Raw genomic sequence first — 20,161 nt, 5'->3', positions numbered from 1 at the left:
GACTTTCCTCTTTTGACCTGAGTTATTATCTTCTTTCTGCCTCATTTTCCTTACCTTCAGTAATTCTGATATGGATAAGTTCTTATTTATTTGAAGAAAAAGAGTCTCTTCCCCCCCCTTCCCCAGTTGGTAGTTTAGGAAAAAATCCGACTAGAAAAGACTATCATTTATCAGGCTCTGCATTTCCATAACCAGCAAGAGTATTGGAAGGATATGAATTTTCCTTTTTTGTCTTCATCATCCCTTTTCTCCTTCCTTTCTCTCTCTGCTCTTTCTCTCCACCTTTCCCTCCTTTATTCATCATTACGTTGTCCTGCCAGAATGGTCACTTTGAGGAACGTTCCCAAATACTACAGTCATGAAGTCTATGAAAGGTATTTATTAAGATGCCACCACAACTAGCTACTTTATAGACTGGAGACTCTTTCTTAGGGTGTTTTAGAAACCTCTATTCTGGACTCTATTTTGTAAAAAGCCACCCTTAATCCCTTACTCTTACATTGTGCAAAGTGGTATCTGATTTACATCTCAATAAGCCACTCTCAATAAGCCACTAGTGGAACTGAACCACCAGAGAGGTGCCATCTTTGGATTAGCAGCGTAACTTCCTGTGGACTAAGTTACCAGAGCTATCTGAGATGATCTTGGTGTTTGTTTTAATGTCTTACTCCTTCATTGTGTCAAATGGTGTCTCTACTTTCTCTCCTTTCTGTGTACCCAGGAATTTAAAGATATTTAGAGGCTAAACTGCGACTGTGAGATATTTGAGGGGGGAGTATTATAGCGAAGGCACATAGTTCAAATACAACAATTGCTCTGCAGAAGAAAAATGGGCAGTCTCCTCCCATGTGATTTACTGCCTCTGAAAACATGCTGAAGGGTCAGCTATGGGTTGGTTCCACCTGAATGGTACACAGCAATAAATATTATAAGATTAGGTACATAACAATGACTTTTGTTTTAAAATGTTTTAGGAAACAAGTTCAGACCTGAAGAATCACGGTGGGCTGGCTTCAATCAGAAGATATTCCAGAGCTCTGAGTGGTGTTGAGAGTGTTCTGTTAGCTACAACTCCAGAAGTTCCAGACACCATTGCACATCCTTCAGGAAGACTCCTAGCTATCAAAAGGTACTATCACAGAATTATTTAAAATAACAAAAGTATTCTCTTTAAAGATGGTAAAATGTGTCATATTATGGTATTGAAGGAAACCTAAACTCTCACAGTGTGTGCTTAGTTTTGAAGACCTTATATGAAAACCGAGAAGACACAGCAACTTCCAGTATATTCCAGGCTGTGAAGGAGAGGCAACAACTTACTCATTTCAGCCTCTTCTTTCTTTCCTACTTCCCTCCCCCAATCCTTCTTTCTCTGTATATATTTCAAACTCCAAAAAAGGTAGAACACTAGAAGATATTCATACCTCTCCAAATCTTTCATAACTATCTTAAATTGAGAAGGCCAGAAATTGACCATTTCATAGGATAATAGGATGGTGCATTGTCAGAAATAGTAACCTTATCAACCACAGTGTCAATTTGCAGATAAAAAAAACAAATAAACACCAAAACCCCCTCTCGCTGCCTTTGACTCAGAACCAACTCCTAACTGGCCCTCACTGAGTTGTGAAGCTATAAATCACATGGTGGAGATTGTCCATCTTTTTCCTAGAACCACAAGTGGATTCAGACTATCAGGAATGTGTAGCTTTAGGTTATTGGTGCAGTTCCCTATGAACTACATTGCCAGAGCTCATCTACAAATAAGACGTATTGTTGTCATTGTTCCATGCCATCAACATGATGGTGACTCACAATGACCCTGTGAACAACAGATCTGAAAAGCCCTATCCTGCACCATCCTTACAATCTCCCACATGCCTAAACCCATTGTTTCGGTCACTGTGTGTGTCCATCTTGTTGATGGTCCTCTCCTCCCTTGATTATCTTCCACCTTTCCCAGCATGAGTTATTTTTCTAAGGCTTGGTCCTTCCTGAAAACAGGCCTAAAGAACATGAAATGAAGTTTCACTATACTTGCCTCTAAGAAGCATCCTGGTTCCACTTCCTCCAAGAGAGACTTGCTTGTTCTTTTGGAATTCCGTGGGATTTTAACTAGTCTTTGCCAAAAAATTATCTATTCTTCTTTCATCCTTATTCATTGTCCAATTTTCAGATATTTAGGAAGCAATTGATCATTGCTGATGTCATATGGATCTTGACTAATAGAGTACAGAACGTGAAAAATACTGTATTTTCATGACTATGTATAGATATTTGTATGGATAATAACAAATTTTGGCTAAGATTGAGAGCAATGAGAATTTCAGAACACTTAATTGTGCTCATGCAAAACCTATACCAAGACTCCATTGTCTGAACAGAACAAGGGAATATTGCATGATTTAAAATGTAAAAAGGTGTGCAGGAGGAACAATGATTTTGTAAATTACTACCTAACTTGGGAGGAACTAGAGAACATTATGCTAAGTGAACTAATTCAGTCCCATAAGGACAAATATTGTATAAGACCATCATTGTAGAACATGTATGAGGATCCAAGGGAGAAAGGGTGGGAGCAGAGGAGTGTGGATGGGTGAGGGGTGGGATGGTGAGGGTCAGGAGAGTGGTTAATCACGAGGTCACACAATTTGGTGGATGGAGGGATGGTGGGTAAAGAAAATTGGAAAGATCTAGTGTGAAAAACAATGTATATGAATTTTATAAGTAAACCAGTATTAAAAAAATGTTATTTAAAAAAATTATAAAAAAGAATATTTCAAGATTAAAATAAAGGATAAGGATCAGTGTTCTATCATGTCCTTATACTATTCAATCTTTGAGAAGCTAGGCTATATGAAGAAGAATGTGGCAACAGGATTAGAGAAAGAATGATCAACAACCTGCACTATATAGATGACACAGCCTTGCTTACAGAATATGAAGGAACTTGAAGTACTTACTGCAGAAGATAAGACTATAGCTTTTAATATGGGTTAAACCTCAACATCAAGAAAGTAAAAATCCTTATCATTAGACTAGGAGGCAATAAGGGACAAAGAATTCTCTGTTACCTGTAATCACTCTTCATATGACATTTATATTCTCTCTGTAATTAGGAAAACTCTTGGTGATTTATTGAAGCATGTTAGTGACAGTCTAACTTAATTCTGATTTTTTTAACAACAACAAGAATATAAAAAGCTACTTCTTACTCTAAGTATTATTTATCTGAATCATGGCCAGAGTTCAAGTGTCCTAAGTCCACATTTCCCAAGTCCACAGCAGCCTTGAAAGTGCATTTCAATCCAGTAGAAATCAGGCTCGGAAGACACAAAAGAGTCTTGACTGTGAAATTTGGACATAAAGGAAGAGCTGATAGTAGCTTCAGGTACAGGGAGCTCCCTAAGGAGGATGGTGGTGTGCTAGCTTTCCAGGTGATTGACAAACACACTCAAAGTAGGTGAACACTGTGGAGGAAGAACCACTTGCTCTTCTGAGTCAACATCCAGCTCACAGTCCAGGTGTCTCTCTTCCAGAATGCGCTTAGGGTATCTCTTCTTGCATGTCCACTTACCTCCTGTCTTGGGTTCACATGTCCTCTTTACTTTTCAGGGCTCCAGAGGCTTTTATATCTATTCAACTAGAAAAGGTGGGGCTAAGGGATACCATGCTGAACACTTTCCTTCTTAAGAAACAAACCATGGCTGACAGAATGCAGAGCCCTGTGAGTATGTCTTGAGAAGAGCAGCTCAAAGCTCTGGTCCTGTTTTATATTTGAACAAAGATAAATCCTTGTCTTAGAATTTGTTGTTCTCAGTCTATTTGGAGAGAATCATTAAATAATATTGAAAAGAATGGAAAGGAATGTTCAATATGAAAAGAACTGAGAAGGAATGTTCAATAAAAATAAGAGGGAATCCATTCAAGTTAGTAGCAGTCTACTTTTTAAATGTGTACATTTCTCCCAGGTGTCATTTTGTTCTATCACTTTCCAGACCCACAAGTTTTAGCATCCACCTTGAACCTGAGACCATTCCTAAGTAATATAAGTGAGGGAGAACTCTTACCAGCTCGTTGCCTACGTCTTGATTCTTCACACACTATAACTGTGTTTCTATTTAAGGGTTCTACATTAGCCTAATCTATTGAAAAATGCTCTGAACTTCAAACTGGTGAATTTTGTGACCATAATTTCATTATCTGTTACTCTTTTGATGAAGAAATCATTAAACTAGTAGGACATCGTTATTTAGGAGAAAACTGACAAAGGTTTTAATCTCCAGGTTTTGTGACTAAAATGACATATCTTCCATGATATAGAATTTATCTAATTCAGTCATACAGATTGAATATGATGGAGGCAGAACTTCCAGATTAGTACTAAGCAATGTTGGAGACAAAGGGACACGCCTAATGAACAATTGGTAAAAAAAATAAAAAAATATATTGACCAAGTGAAAACTACAATGACTCATGAACTGAGGAGCTCAGTTTTGTCATAGTCTGAGATTTTACCTTACAAACTAAAGAGTTAACCTCTTACTCTTCCATTGATGTTGAAAGAACACCTAAAACTCCCAGAGCAGAGTGAGAAGACTTAATTACTCACCAGTGATCGTGTGACATGGATTTTATATTTGTGTCTGTTCCCTTTACCTTCCAAGTCTGCTGCAGGCAACTTGGATTGACCCAGATACATATGGGGGTTTGTGCCACAGTTGGGAAACATTTAGCTTGGGGCATGCACCTCTTTCTTCATAAGACTACTTTTCCCCCAGAGGCAGTCATTACCTCAAAGCTCAAGATTGCTCATTGTGAACAACCCTGAGAAATGGCCCAGATAAAGAAAGGGCAGGGCATATCTTTCTTGGTGTACTTAGCAAGATATATAAAAGGGAAAGAGATCCATCCCAGCAAATACACCTTCGAAAACAATTTCCCAACTGTGTGACCTTTCCTTGCTGAAACTCTGCTTGCATGCACTGGGAGGGGTAGTTCCTCCAGCTGACTAATACAAGAACTATCATTATCTTCTATCACAGAATGAAATCGAGAAAGTCAAGAGAGATGTAATAGCTGAATACTGTCAGAAGTAAGTATAGTCTGTGACAGCGATACATGTTGATTTCTCAGACTCTGAATTAAGTAAACAGGAGTATTATGCATAGAAATCCACACAATGACTATGGTAGTTAGTGTTTAAAATAAACCACCAATTGCCATTGGGTTGCCTCTGACTTAAGGAGATCCCGTGGGAGCGGCCAGAGCAGAACTGGGTTCCTCAGGGTTTGCAGTGTCTGGACTGGGGAACGTAATCATCAGATCACTTTTCTGAGGTGCCTCTGGGTAAACTCAAACCACAAACCTTTCCGCTAGTAGCTGAATGTGTTAACTGCACCAGGGACTCTACATACATTATACTCAATCACTCATTGCCATAGAAGGGGAACCAACTCATAGTTAACCCTCCAGCAGGTGGTTGTTGCTTTGTTGTGTATTGTAGAGTCACAAATGACCCGTAGCTGACCTTCAGGCAGGTTTTCAGAGGTTAATCACATAGGTGGAGATAGCCAGCCCATCCTTCTCCCACGGAGCAGCTGGTAGCCTCAAACTGCGTGCCTTCAGGATTGCAGTGCAGCTTCTTGCCACTAGGCCACCAGAGCTCCCTCGAGCAAGTTATAAGAGGCTATAAATTACATGAGAGGAGATTATCCATCTTTCTCCCACTAAATAATCTATAGTCCAATTGCATAAATCTAAATTAAACGGCCCTTCTTCGAGAAGCAGAATTGCAGCAGAAGGATAGAAAACTCTTTGAAAGAGTCCATGCCTTTGCCTTCAGGCAACCTGACCCAGAAGGAAATGTCTTCTAGGCAAAAGTACTTTACTCTCTTTTAAAAGTTGTCCAAGGAAATAGATCCTGGAGCTCTGGTTAGTTGTAGAATAATTTGAATTGACCTTCAGGAGAGATCCTCTCTTCTTTTGACATTTTAGGTTCAACAATCGCATGTCCCACTATGCTCTCCGGAGTCAGATCATGGCATACTACAATAGCCTGAGAGCTCTGCTGGAAGATTTCCCAACCATCAGGAACACCTTTTTTATGATTGGACAGCCACAAGAAAAGAAGGGGTTGAGAGATTCCAAAGAAGGCCTCAAGACTGACCTCAGGTGTGTCATTTCCTTCAGAACTCTCCTTTCCCTCACAGACCTTCCCACTTCTTCTCCCTGGGATGTTAGATTTCCTTGCTCTCTTTATTACACCTGAATCTTTCAGTCTGTTGTTAAGCATAGTCGAGTCAATTATGACTCAGAGTGACCCTGTGAACAATGGATTTGAATTTTGCCCTATCTTGAGCCATCCTTATCATCTGTCACACTGTCCACCATTTTAGTTACAGTGTCAATCCATCTGGTTGAAGGTCTTCCCCTCCTTCAGTGATCTTCTATCTTCCCAAGCAGCATGTCTTTTTCCGAGGACTGGCCCCTCTAAACAACATGCTCAAAGTATGTGAGATAAAGTTTTATTATTTTTGGCTGCACTTTCCCCAAGACATTTTTGACCTTTTGGCTGTTCATGGGATTTTCTGTACTCTTCTCCAACACTCCAACTGAAAGCCATCAATTCTTCTTCTGTCATCTTTACTCAGTGACCAACTTTCAGTCTAGAAAAAGTTAATATTTTAGAAATGAGAGTATCTTTGTATTTGAACCCAGGAGTTCTTCATATATGGGTTGTTTCACTGCTTTTTCAATTTATGAAGTTTTGTTTTCCCTTGGGAAGCCGGATGGTCTTCTTCAATCTCAGCCTTTTACAAAAGCAAACATCTGAAATAAACAAACAAACAAGTAAATGTGATCTTTATTTGTTCTGGCTTCAAATATTTTACTCAATTAACTAGAGAAATTATTCAGAAAAATAAATAATGATAAACTGGTGCCCTGAAAAAATTCATGTCTTTATTTCTCTGTCAGAGATGGAAAATTGATGTAGCGTGAGATTAAGTGGTAGGAAAGAGCTTCTTCTAGACAATTCCAAATGTTCCTAACTCAGCCTACCTAGAGTTCACTCACTGGAAGACTTAGCAGACCACTGCAGTCAGAGAGCATAGTTTAAAACTGAAATGAGGAGGGGTTGGTAGAGAGGAAGTTACCCAGCCACCAAGAGGAAACAAAAATATCTTGTAGGATAAGATTTCCTAACTCTCTTCCAGCATGAAATTTGGTACTGGCTATAGAAATACACAGTAAACATGATCACAAATTAATGGATAAAAGGAAATTGAAATACTACCTATATAAGGTGACCCTTTACTCATAGATTCATTCATGCGGTTCATAGCATTGCATATTCCGTGCCTGCCTGGTACCAGGTACTTTGCTATATGTTAGAGTTACAAAGGTGAATAAGGCATTGTCTCTGGCAGTAGCCAGTCTAGTAGGGTGAAGCTCTGTAAGAATGTGAAAAGTCTTGTGGCGGGGGGGGGGGGGGGGGAGGGAAGTGCTCAGTTCTACCTCAAAGTCTAGGGAAAGAATTCAAAGTGGAAGTGCTAGTAAAGTTGGAATTCACCAATGAAATGAGGGAAGCCAGATTCCTAATACTCTAGGTATAAGAGTACTTTTGTATTGGTGATGGTGAAACCATCTTACTTTGGACATGTCATCAGGACGTATCAGTCCTTGGAAAAAGACATCATGCTTGAAAAATTAGAGGATCAGTGGAAGAGAGGAAGACCCTCTACAAAATGGATTGACACAGTGATTGCAACAAGAAGATTGAACATGGTGGAATTTCTGAGGATGATGTCAGATGGGAAAAAGTTTTGATCTCTTGCTCATAGGGTCACTATGAGTTCTAGTTCACTTCCCAGGACCTAATAACGGCACAATAGGTTGATAGAAATTGAGCTCTTTCAGTCCTCAACTGATTGATAGTTGTCTATCAAAATAAAGTACCCAATTTATGAATACCAGTGTTTTGTGTCATGAACTCAGTGCATTTACTTTGAGAAAAAGAGGTTGGACAAAGATGCCTCAGTAGACTATTTTGCTGATGGATTGGACTGAACACTTACTTACCTGTTGCTTGGTGAGGCTCAAATGTATCTTTCTCTTATTAAAAATAATGTATAATCCTCCAACAACACTTTTGGCACCAGCAGTCAGGAAACCAAAAGACAAATTGCATTAGGCATATCTTTTGTCAGGGACCTTTCCAGAGTACTGAGAAGCAATTATGTCAGTCTAGGAACTAAGGGGTGCTCGATCCAGTCCATGGTCTTCGCAATTGCTTGTTATGCATCAGAGAGCTGGATAATGACAAAGGAGGATAGAAGAAGAATTGATACCTTTGAGTTGTGCTGTTTGGAGAAGAGTCTTAAATATACTATGAACTGCAAAGAAAAGAAATAGGTCTGTCTTGTATAGGGTGAAACCAAGTTTCTCCTTGGAGGCTAGGATTTAGAAGCTTCTTCTCACTTATTTTGGGCATGTGGCCAGAAAGCACTGATCCTTGGAGGACATCATGCTTGGAAGGGTGGAAGTACAGGGCGGGAAAGGAAGATCAGGATGAGATGGATTGATACAGTAAGTAAGGCAACGGGGGTAGGTGTATTGGAATCAGTGAGACTGGCTCAGGATATGTCCAACTTCAGAGTTATTGAACATAGGATCTCTATGAGTCACAGGCAACTTGAGGGCACAAAACAATAACAACAATAAACCTCTAAGACTTCTTATCTCTATTATCTGAATTTTTTTTTTTCCTTTGGTCCTTTATCCACTCAGGAGCCAAGTTATCTATAAACTCAATCATCAATTAAGATCCAACTTTACAAACAGATTTTAGAATTCCAACCAGGAGTACACCACATTTGGCTCTAAGATAAAACGCAGTTAGGAAACCTATTTTTTGTTTCCATCCAATAATTATATAAAGAGTCAGAATGTGGAAAGAAAAAGAAATCTTTCTAATTTCCACATTTTACTCTGTTCTTTTTTTTTTTTAGTTTCTTGTGGATAACTGGGTGTTTCCCAAAGATTACGTGAACTAGTCATTTAGGGTGGAGAACCTAGCACCCTAAATCATCTACTCAACTAATAATCTGATAATTTTAAGGTAGGAGCTTAGCCAGGAAAATGTGAGCAATGCGAGTGTCCACCAAAAGCCCAAGTCACACGGTTTTGGCAGATGAGCTGTTGCTAGTATAAATTCAGAGTCTTCACAGCACCTACCTTCTGCTGCTTAAACTCTTGAGATTTAAGTGTATTCTTTTAATGTTCTCACATAAATGAGAATCTATAGAAAAAGGGAGAAATGTTGCTTCAGTGGTAGAAATCTCACTTTCCATGCAAAGGAAGGGTATTTCATTCCCAGCCAATACATTTCATGCTCAGCTATCAACTCTCTGTCACTAGAGGCGTGCATGCTGTTGTGATACTGATTTCAGTGGAGCTTCCAGACTAAGATGGACTAGGGAGGAAGACCCAGCTATCTACTTCCAAAGGCAATCAATGTTGCTGTTGGTAGGTGTGGCTGAGTTGAGTATGACTCATAGAGACCTATGAACAACAGATCTGAATCTTGTGCTATCATGCATCATCTTCATCATCTATGACACACTTGAGCCCATTGCCAGAGTCACTGTGCCATCTTGTCAAAAATTTTCCTCTCTTTCACTGACACTTCACTGTTCCAAGCATGGTGTCCTCTCCAAGAAATAGGCTCTCCTACCAACATGTTCGAAGTATATGAGATGAAGCTTTGTCATCTTTGTCTCCAAAAAAAATGCTGGTTGCACCTTCTCCAATCCAATATCCATTTTTCATCTTGCAGTTCATAGCATATTCATTATTCTCCTCCAACACAGCTCAAAGACATCAATTCTTCTATCATTCTTATTTATTGTCTAGCTCTCAGATGCATAACAATTGATTGAAAAGACCATGGTCTGGATCAGGTGCACCTTAGTCTTCAAACTGACATCATTGCTACTCAGTAATCTGGAGAGATCCCTGACCACAGAATTGCCCAATGCAATACATCTCCTAATCTTCTTACTGCTAGTACCAATGGTGTTGATTGTGGGTCCAGGTAAGATTAAATCACTGACAACTTCAATCTTTTCTCCATCTATAATAATGTTACTTATTGGTCCAGTGGTGAGGATTTTTATCTTCTTGATGTTGAGATATAATCCATATTAAAGGCTATAGTCTTTAATCTTCTGTAGCAAGCATTTTAAGTCCTTCTCACTTTCAGCAGGCAAGGTTGCTACATCTGCATAATTCAGGTTGTTGATGAATCTTCCTCTGATCCTGATCCTACATTCTTCTTTACAGAGTCTAGCTTCTTTAATTATTTTTCTCAGTGTATAAATCACAATAGGCGGGGAAATCTACAAGTGATTAGGAGGATGACACAAGACCAAGCAGCATTTTGTTTCTTTATATGAGCTATCATGAGTGAAGAGCAAATTCCATAGCAACTAATATTATCAGTAACAATAGAAAGGAGTTTCTGTCTTAATGTGGAAAACTGGAAAAGGTATGTAAGATACTAATTCCCAGGTCTGTGATTATCTACACATACTTCTAGGTTTAGTCATAAGTTGTCATGAAATCATGAGCAAATCACTTGACCTCAGTCTTTGGTCATGAATCTTTTCTAATGAGTGGAAGAATTGAAGCAGTACTCTGAAATGAAACGTGTTAAGATTTTTAGTGCTGAAATGGCTAAAGCATGATTCCATGGAATGAGACTGCTGGGAAAGACTTCCTGGAAAGCTTCCATTTTTAAAAGTGTTCATGAAATGATAAATGGAACCTCAGGACAGAATTAAATCAGAGATAAAGGGCCAGAGATGAAGAATAAAAGTCATGAGGGCAGAGATCTTCATCTCATTCAAAATAAGATCTAGGACAAGAAATGGATTTCATTTTCAATTTCAGTTCCAACTAGTAGTGGCCCTGTTGTTCTGAGACATCCCTAGCTTGTATAGTTGGGATCGTTGTTATTATGTTTTGTTGAGTTGACTGTGATTCATAATGACCCTATGAACAACACTATCTTCACCATCTCTGCCATGCTCAGTTCCACTCTAGTGGTCACTGTGTCAATCCCTCTTCTTGAAGGTCTTCCTTTCCTTCACTGAACTATTTTTCCCAGCTTGTGAGAATGTTATTAATGATAAAAAAAAATGGTTGGAAGCATTTTGTGTGGACAAGAAAAGGGAGAATGGTGACCTTCCAGCTATGCATTTGCTCCACATTTACTATTCCTCAAGTAGAAGGGTCCCATGAGCAGGCATAAAATTCTAGGGTGCAACTTAATTCTTAGACTTATGGCTGCCACCAAGTCAGCTGCAACTCATGTTCTTTTATGTGCAATAAAATGAAATATTGCATGGTCTGCTATCATATTCATGATCACGGGCATGTTTTTGTCCATGACTGTGCTTCTTGGTTCAGTGTATCTCACCAATAGTCTTTATTGCCCTTACTGACCTGCTACTTCATGGAATAAGATGTTCTCCTCTGGTGATAGGTCCTTACTGATGACATAACAAAATCAAGCAAGCTGGATAATTTTCTATTGTGACTTATAGACTTTTCACTGCCTAATTTTCATGAGTAGATTGCCAAGTTTTTATCCTAGTCTGTCTTAGTCTGGAATCTCTGGTGAAACCGGTCTATTGTGGGTGACCCTGCTAATATTTGAAATATCAGTAGCATAACTTCTAGCATCATAACAATATGAGACATACTGACCACAGTCTGACAAACTGATAAATTGCTGGTGTACTTACGCGCTCAGCATTTCTGTGAAAGAATCGAGGGGAGTGGTCTTCTCAAGTAGAAGATTCCCTTGATGTCCCCATTCCCTTCATGGCTTTAGAGGACACTGGGAATCTTGTGACTAAATCTACACTTGGCCACACTCTGAGGAATAATTGCACTGGCTGTTAACAAAACAAAGAAGGAAAGACACTAATGCTAATTGAGCCCATTCTATGTGCCAGCAAGAACCATCATTGTCCCATATTACAAGCATACAAATAGAAGGTACCTCATCCTTTTGGCAGATGCAGTCCCATACCAGGGTACAAAGTTTACAAAGTCAAGAAGAGGCTGAATTTAAACTACTGCCTGTTTCCCCCAGACACAACCTGACCAATATATGACAGCATTGTTGCTAAGGGCTGCACAACCATGCCTTGTTGGGAGGGAAATACATTCGTAAAGAAGCACGCAATTATAATTAAGCATGCTGAAAAGAAAACCTACTGATTGGGAAAAAAACATTTGGTAATACCATCTCAGACAATGGCCTCATATAAAAAGTTTACAGAATCCTACAGGGCCTCCACAAGAAAAAGACTGATAGCAAAATTACAAAACGGGGGGAAAGAGATGGAAAGAATTTTCACAGAGGAAGATATTCGGATGGCAAATGGACACATGAAGAAATGCTCAAAATCACTGGGAATAATAGAGATGCAAATCAAAACCATAATGAGATACCATCTTACCCCAGCAGCAGTGGTGACATTTAACAGGACAGCAAATAATAAATGTTGGAGAGGGTGTATCAAGATAGGAACTCTTATACACTGTTGGTGGGATTGTAAAATGGTACAAGCAAGGCAATTTGGAATTTCCTCAAAAAAGTGAACATAGAAATTCTATACGGCCCAACTATTCCATGGCTTGGAATATACTCCAAGAAAATTAGAAATGAGATACAAGTGGAGATTTGTACACCAATGCTCATAGCAGAGTTATTCACTATCAAAAGAACATGGAGACAGTCAGAATGTCCAACCACAATCAAATGGATTGAGAAACTGTGGTATAGTCACATGATGGAATACAATGCAGCATACAGGAGCAATGATTTTGAAAATCACTACCTAACTTGGGATAACATTATGCTAAGTTAACTAACTCAGTCCCATAAGAACAAATACTGTGTAAGACTATAAATGTAGAAATTGATAACTAGTAAGATGGGCATGAGGACCCAAGGGGCAGAGGGTAGGAATAGAAGCGTGAGGATGGTCAAGTGGGTGATCATAGGGTCGCACAATTTGATGGGTGAAGAGAGGGGTGGGAAAAGGAAATTGAAAAGATCTGGTGTGAAAAACAATGTATCCAAACTTTGTAAGCAAACAATAATAAAATTAAAAAAAAACATAAAAAATATTTTTTAAAAATGAAAAAAGTATGCTGAAAAATAAAGCAAAAGAAAAGTATAATGAAAGTATCCATCAGAATATGCTCAGTGTTATCTGTGGAGTAGGGAGTGAGGAGCAAGGAAGACTACCGAGAAAAGATGACATTTCCCTTGAGTCTTGAAAGTACACAAGTCAGAGAAATTCAGTTCAACCTGGAGACACATGTGCAGAGGCTCAAAGGCAAGTGAGGAAATAGGCTGGGCAGGGATGGTGCAAGAACAGAAGTCTGATGTTTGTCCTTCAGGTTGTGGGAGCAAAAGGACCAGATGGTTATCAGAGAAACTACTGAAAGGGGAAATATTTCTGAAGTGCAATCAGCTAGGCCAGGTGAGGGAGGAAGAAACTGAAATGTCTACTAGGGTTTCAGGTTTAAATGAGTAAGATGTCATGAGGATGTCGATAAGTGCCATGAGGAGAAAGATATGTGGAAAGAGACAGTGAGTTCTGGTTCTGAACCACTGCTGGGGAATTCTTCTATTAGGCTCCTAACAAGTCTCAGGTGCTTCTTGTTCTGTGTTACTTCTGCCCTCTGATATCCTTTCACTGTGCAGTGCTTCATTGTGGTATTATGTTAACGTGTCTAGCTCCCTCTGCAATGTCATATCCTCGAACCAGCTGAAGCTGCCTTCTCTGTGTCTCCTGGATCCCCACTTCTACCTCTGATCCTGGTTGAAGGGGTGAGTGAGCATGTATGTCTTTTTGGACAAGCCAGGAGGAAATAGATGGAATTCCATCCAGCTGGCCTTTAATTCTATTATGAAATAGAGACTGCGTCATCATCTGCTGGCAGGAATTTGATATAGGTCTTAAAGAAAGTTTGGAATTACTGAAAAGGGAAATGGGTGTGAGAGCCAACCAGAGAAAAGAAAAATGACTGTCCCAGAGCAACGGTCCGTCTGTCATACTGGGAACCACTCACGTATTGTTGCATCAGTATAACAAGTAACGTCATTTTCTCCAGCTGTGCCTAGTTGTTGCTTGCCGCCAAGTAGGAACCAACTCATAACTAACCCTTCAGCAGGTTTTCAGAGACAGTAAAATTTCATAGGAAGAGATTTTTCCATTCTTGTCCCACAGAGCAACTGGTGAATTTGAATCACAGGCCTTTGAGATTGCAGTGCAACTTCTTACCACTCGAGCTCCCTGCCTTAGCAGGTGAAACTAGGAGGGGAACGGGATCTAGAGTTGGGGGTTTGCTAGACAAGTGAGTTGTGAGGAACAGAGAATCAAAGGTGCTAAAAAGGGAAAAGTGCAGGTGCTTGATCAGGTCGAATCACAGGAGGGAAGAAAGGGAGGTCTGGAAGACAGGCGACTGGAAGGAGAGACCAGATGTCTAAAGAATGTCATTGTGCCTATGTCATGGGATAACGAGGATTTAATGGTAATGGAGAAAACTGGAAGAATCAAAGATGGGGTTGGAAAAAGAGAATACTTTTTGGTATATAGCACTGAAAGAAATACAGTTCTAAATGTTGACAAAATCAGAGGAGGTGGCCTAGGGGTGGGCAGTTGCAAGGAAAGGGAGGTGCAGAAGGAAAGTATTGAGGAAAGAGATCAAGGAAGAGCAGGTAGTTGATGGGTATCCTCTCAGACAGGACAGTGGGGCAGTCCCTCCTCCCCAGGGAGGGCTGAGAGCCAGGCTATCCTCTGGGTACTGAGCTCCCTGCACTGGGCACCTGAAGCTTTCTGCTGTCTCTTCTGTCCTCCTGGGCAGATGGATGCTGCAGAGAGGGGAGGAAGTGGCAGGAAACAGCAGGTGAGAGCAGCTGATAGACGGTCTCTTCATTCCACAGTTGCATAGGCTTCTCACAGGTGAAGACTTAGGCCAGCCCATCTTAGGTTCACTTCTCACGCTGTTATCCGCAGGTCCATGTGTGCAGTTGCAGACCTAACGCGTCTGCCTTTTTTGATAGCAAATTCTTCTTTTAAATTGCCAGTTGATTCTGACTTCTCACCACCCTATAGTACAGAGTAGAATTGCCCCATATGGTTGCAAAGGCTTTATCATAGTATTTATGAGAGAAGACTTTCTCCTGTGGAGTACTTGGCATGTTCTAAATGCCAGCAGGAGCTTTGATGGCCTAGTTGGTAAGGAGCTGCACTGCCAACTCAGTGACAGGTGGTTCAAATCCACCAACTGCTCTGCATAGAAAGATGGGCAATCTCCTTTTGTGTGATTTACAGCATCTGAAAACCTACTGGAAGGTCAGGTATGAGTCAGTCCCAAACCCACAGCCATGAGTTTTGGTTTTTTTTAACTGCAGGCTTTTGGTTTCTTTGGGGTATCAGCAAATATGTGAAGTAAACAGTAGAGATGAGACTTCTTGTTAAGCTGCTTTGACCTGCACCTGCCAGGGATACTGTGCCTTTGTGGTGTCTGAAGTAAAAGAAATTCTCTGAATGAAAAGTGCTCTTTGTCCTTGACCTGAAAATTCACTGATTAAGAGCTTGAGTCATTAAAGGTAGGTTTAAGGCCAACAATTCAAGTACAGTTTTAGTGGTGAGGGGAAAGTCTCGAATGCAGTTTGATATTAAAAGTATTCAGCCCTCTATTAAAATTAATTATGGTTTGCTTTAATAAGTAGGAGGGTCATTTGAGTCTCTATCAGTGATAATTTTATCCCCCATAGACAATCATTGTGATAGTCACAAGCACGCCTACAATTACTAATTATCTTCCTAATAGGTAAGGCCCTTCCACTGAGAGTCAGGAATGAAAACTGGGCATAAATGTGAAGAGTGTCCAGTAATGGGGTCAGCAGGTCTGAGGAATAAAGGAGGAAGAGTCTGAAAATGGCTCCCTTGTTTCTGACTTTGGAGGTTGAGAGTTACAGTTCCTGCCACACAGGAAGGAGAACAGGATTGGGATGGAAGGGGGTGATGAGTTTGGTCTTGACTTTTCTTGAGTGAGATATTCTGAAGAACTTCCATCCAAGCTGAGGCAAGTTGGAATTCTGCAGCTGTAGGGGATCCAGGGCTCAAATATGGGGCCAGAAGTCACTGCTAAATGAACAGGAGCTGCATCCAGGATTTTCCAGGGTCAAGTGGAAAGAGAGGTCTGTTATTTTGGACCTCAGTGGAGAAAGTGAAAGTGAAAAGGAGCACATTTGTGTGCATACCTCCTTCTGATGTTTGTCCTTCTTGCTTGGCATAGCACTAATCTCTGGCCTTCTCTCACAATCCTCAGTTCCAGAACATACACTCACTAGCATGTATAAGTGTGCATTTCTTAACAAATTACTCTGTAGATCCTACATGACATCCTACATGGCTCCCTTGAGCTCCAGCTGATGCCAGACACACACTTCAGCATAACATCAAATTTTATATGTCATGAAGCTCTTCTGGCTTAATGATAAGGAGTTGTACTGCTAACTCAAAAGTACTTGGTTCAAATCTATCAGCTGCTCCTGGGGCAAAGGATAGGTAATCTCCTTCTATCCAATTAACTGCTGGAGGGTCAGCTATGAGCGGGCTCCAACTCAGTAGTACACAACAACAGTGGGACAAAACATTACCTATCATTATTAACTGCTGTTGAGTCACCTCAAGTCATGGTGACCCCATGTGTGTCAGAGGAGAACTATGCTCTATGGAGTTTTCAGTGACTGAGTTTTTGGACATAGGTTTCCATGCCTTCCTTCAAAGGCATCTCTGGGTAAATGTCAGCCTCCAACTTTTGTGTTAGCATCAAAGCATGTTAACTATCTGATCTACCCAGGGACTAGACTCTGTATAGTATGTCATATATACTTTATAAAATACCTCTGCCATGCTTAGCACTCTCTTTCAAGATTATTCCCCCACCAGCTCCATGAGCTCAGAATCATTATACCCGTTTTGTGGATTTAAAAAAAAAATCCCTGAGGACAGTTTGTGTGAGGTCACATAACTGTATATGTTAGATGTTAAATTCAAAATTGTGGTTTCTGATGCAAATTCTGCCCCCTGTTAATGAAAAAGATGCTCTGGTGGTGCCATGATCAAGGAATTTTCTCTCTAAGCAAAAGATTGGTGATTTGAACCCAACATCCACTCCATGGAAAAAAGATGAGGCAGTCTGCTTCTGTAAAATTTAATGTTTTGGAAACCTTCTGACATAGTTTTACTTTGCCCTCAGAGTCTCTGTGAGTCAAATTTGACTTGGTGACAGTGAACACATACTTGACACCTTTGAGTTATGCTGTTAGAGAAGCGTATGGAATACCCCAAGGACTGCCAAAAGAACAAATGGATGTATCTTAGAGAAAGTACAACCAGAGTGCTCCATGAAGACGAGGATGGAGAAGCTTTGTCTCTCATACTTTGGACATGTAATTAGGCAAGAGAAAGGGAAATTATGCTTGGGAAGATGGAGGGTTAGTGAAGAAAAGAAAGACTCCCAGTGAGATAAATTGACACAGTATAGTAGCAACGGTCTCAAGTGTGTCAGATATTGACAGGTTGGCACAGGATAAGGCAGAGTGCAGGTCTGTTGTTCTTAGGGTCATATGTGGCTCAGTGGCATCTAACAACAACTTTAAGAAAGGTGCAAGATGAACTTGACAGCACTAAATCTATTGGAATGTGAAACAGATCTCCCACCCCCATACTAGAGCAGAACCTGCTCACTCCTGAGATGATGCAGAAACCAGTGAAGATGCCAAATCTTTCTGATGCATGTGGTAGAAAGATCATGTGTTTCTATTTATCTGATGGTCACAATCAGGAAAAATCCATATCTTTTCATGATCCATCCATTTATGGTAAATAAGCAAAGCAAGGCATTGATGAATGTAAGACTCACATGCCAGTTCCTCTGAAAGCCACCGGGGAGGGGCATGCTGATCCTCAAGGGTGCCAGTGGCTTCTATTTCTCAGGGCAAGTTGTAGGTGCTTGTATTAATTTTAGTCTTTAAACTGAGCATACCTGGATTATACATCTATATATAAACCCACAACAAAGAGACAGCTAAATTACTGCTTAGGAAATAATAAGGTAACTTCCAGGATAAGAGGGGGGTAAACCTGGTGACCTACTTCTGAAAAACCAGCCAACAAAAACCAGTTTGATCCACACCTGATCATGGGTACTTGTGAAGTCACCTGTGACTTTTCCTAGCCATTATTTAACTTTCTATGAAGATGCATGGGAATATGTGAATGGGGTGTGTTAACCTAGCCACAAGGGGATTGGCCAGTCTCAACAATCTACAAGGGGATTGGCTAGTGTCACTACTGAATTGAGCAAGACAGAAGTGAGAGGCAGACAAATCTTCTGGCACCCTTGAAGAACCAAGAGAATGTAGAACATTCTTCTTGCTCCAGCTACACCTACAATAACAACAGCCATTGCCAAAATGGAGAACCAACATGAGATGGGACCTTGGGGGGTGGGAGAGAGCCAATATTGGCAGGACTGAGAACTTTGTTGGACCACTGGGGGTGGGAACCCAATATTGGCAGGATTGAGAACCTGGGAACACTGGCCTAGAGGCTTAAGGTTTGAGACTGAGGTGCCTGTGTGCAAATTCCAGGAGGTGTCTTGATTGTATTCTGTTATTAATCTGATTATAATAATTTTACTTCCTTAACATGGTCATGTGTGATCTGTGAGCAATCACATCAGATTTTGGACACAGCAAAACAGTAAGATGGGTGTCGAGATGAGTGGAAAGAGGTACAGGAGTGTAGGGCACTTGTTTGACCTCATTGGAATTGGTTTTGTGTTATTGAGGCTGTGGAAAGGGATAGTTCCTTTTTCTGACATTAGTAAGGGTCAGATTTGGCTGTCCCTATGCAGCCCTTGCTCTTTTTACAGTATTACACAGGACTGGGCAGCATCATGCCTGGGGTCCATCGGAGTTGAAAGCTAATTTTTATGGCATGTAACAAAGGTAACACAGTGGTAAGGAATTGTACTGCCAACCCAAATGTACACAATTTATCAGCTGTACCACAGGAAAAAGATGGACAGTCTCCTTCTGTGCAATTTATTGCCTCTGAAAATCCACTGCAGGGTCAACTATGAAATGATTTCAACTCGAAGGTACTCAATAACAACACCACTGCTCTCTTCTGAATTACACTTTTCACATAGATAATGTTAACCATTTCTTGTATATGAGTCAGAAAAATATATATACAAAAACTTAAATATTATTGTAGTATTATTTAATCTTGCTTTGAACAAAGAAAGGAAGAGATTATAATTCACTTGAAGGAGGGGAGGAGAAATAAGAAGGAAAGAAAAGACCACAGGCTAGAGAACCTGGCAGGAGGCCAGATCCCCTGAGAAACATGATTGAGAGGAAAAAAAGTAGAGCTTGTTCTCTGGAGCTGAGCTAACAGATATGTCTTGAAATGCCAATTTGATCTCTTCAGAGCTAGGTAGGCAGGGTCTAGGTGACCTCTCAGAATCCTCAACTGTAAAACAGCAACAAAAACACATATATCCCAGGTTTGTCTCTTACCTATATGTGTCAATTTATCATATTACAGTGTCTTATGTGGTTCTGTGATGCTGGAAGCTATTCTACAGGTGTTTTAAATGCCACCAAGATCATCCATGATCGGCAGGTTTTAGCAGAGCTTCCAGACCAAGACAGACTTGGTAGGAAGCAGGACTGACTATCCACTGTTGAAATAATAGACCCTTGAAAACCCTATGAATAACAGCAAAACATTATCTGATATGGTACTAAAAGATGAGGCCCAATTTAAAAATACAAAAAAAAATAAAATAAAAGATGAGGCCCTCAAGTTGGAAGGCACTCAAAAAATTACTGGGGAAGAGCTGTCTACTCAAAATAGTTTACCTCTCAAGCAAGACCCACACCTCACTCCATACACAAAAACCAACTCAAGGTGGATCATGGACCTAGGACTAAAACCAAGGACTATGAAATTCATTACAGAAAAGCTAGGAACAACACTAGAAGTCT

At 40.3% G+C, this 20,161-nt stretch overlaps 1 protein-coding gene across 1 annotated transcript in view; it reads left to right on the top strand.

Moving 5' to 3' along the window:
- The first annotated feature begins 321 nt into the window (after positions 1–321).
- Positions 322–20,161, top strand: part of LOC102873701 (coiled-coil domain-containing protein 162-like) — a 60,091-nt gene continuing 40,251 nt past the window's right edge. The window contains exons 1-2 of the mRNA XM_006881229.1: positions 322–374; positions 5,998–6,174. Of these exons, the coding sequence (XP_006881291.1) occupies positions 322–374; positions 5,998–6,174 (230 nt within the window). The remainder of the gene's footprint in view (positions 375–5,997; positions 6,175–20,161) is intronic.

Source organism: Elephantulus edwardii, unplaced genomic scaffold, assembly GCF_000299155.1.
Source record: "Elephantulus edwardii isolate Elephantulus edwardi_28Jun2011 unplaced genomic scaffold, EleEdw1.0 scaffold00013, whole genome shotgun sequence".
Lineage (NCBI taxonomy): Eukaryota > Metazoa > Chordata > Mammalia > Macroscelidea > Macroscelididae > Elephantulus > Elephantulus edwardii.
Note: the sequence above shows the minus strand (reverse complement) of the source record. Positions and strands in the feature narration are given on the sequence as shown.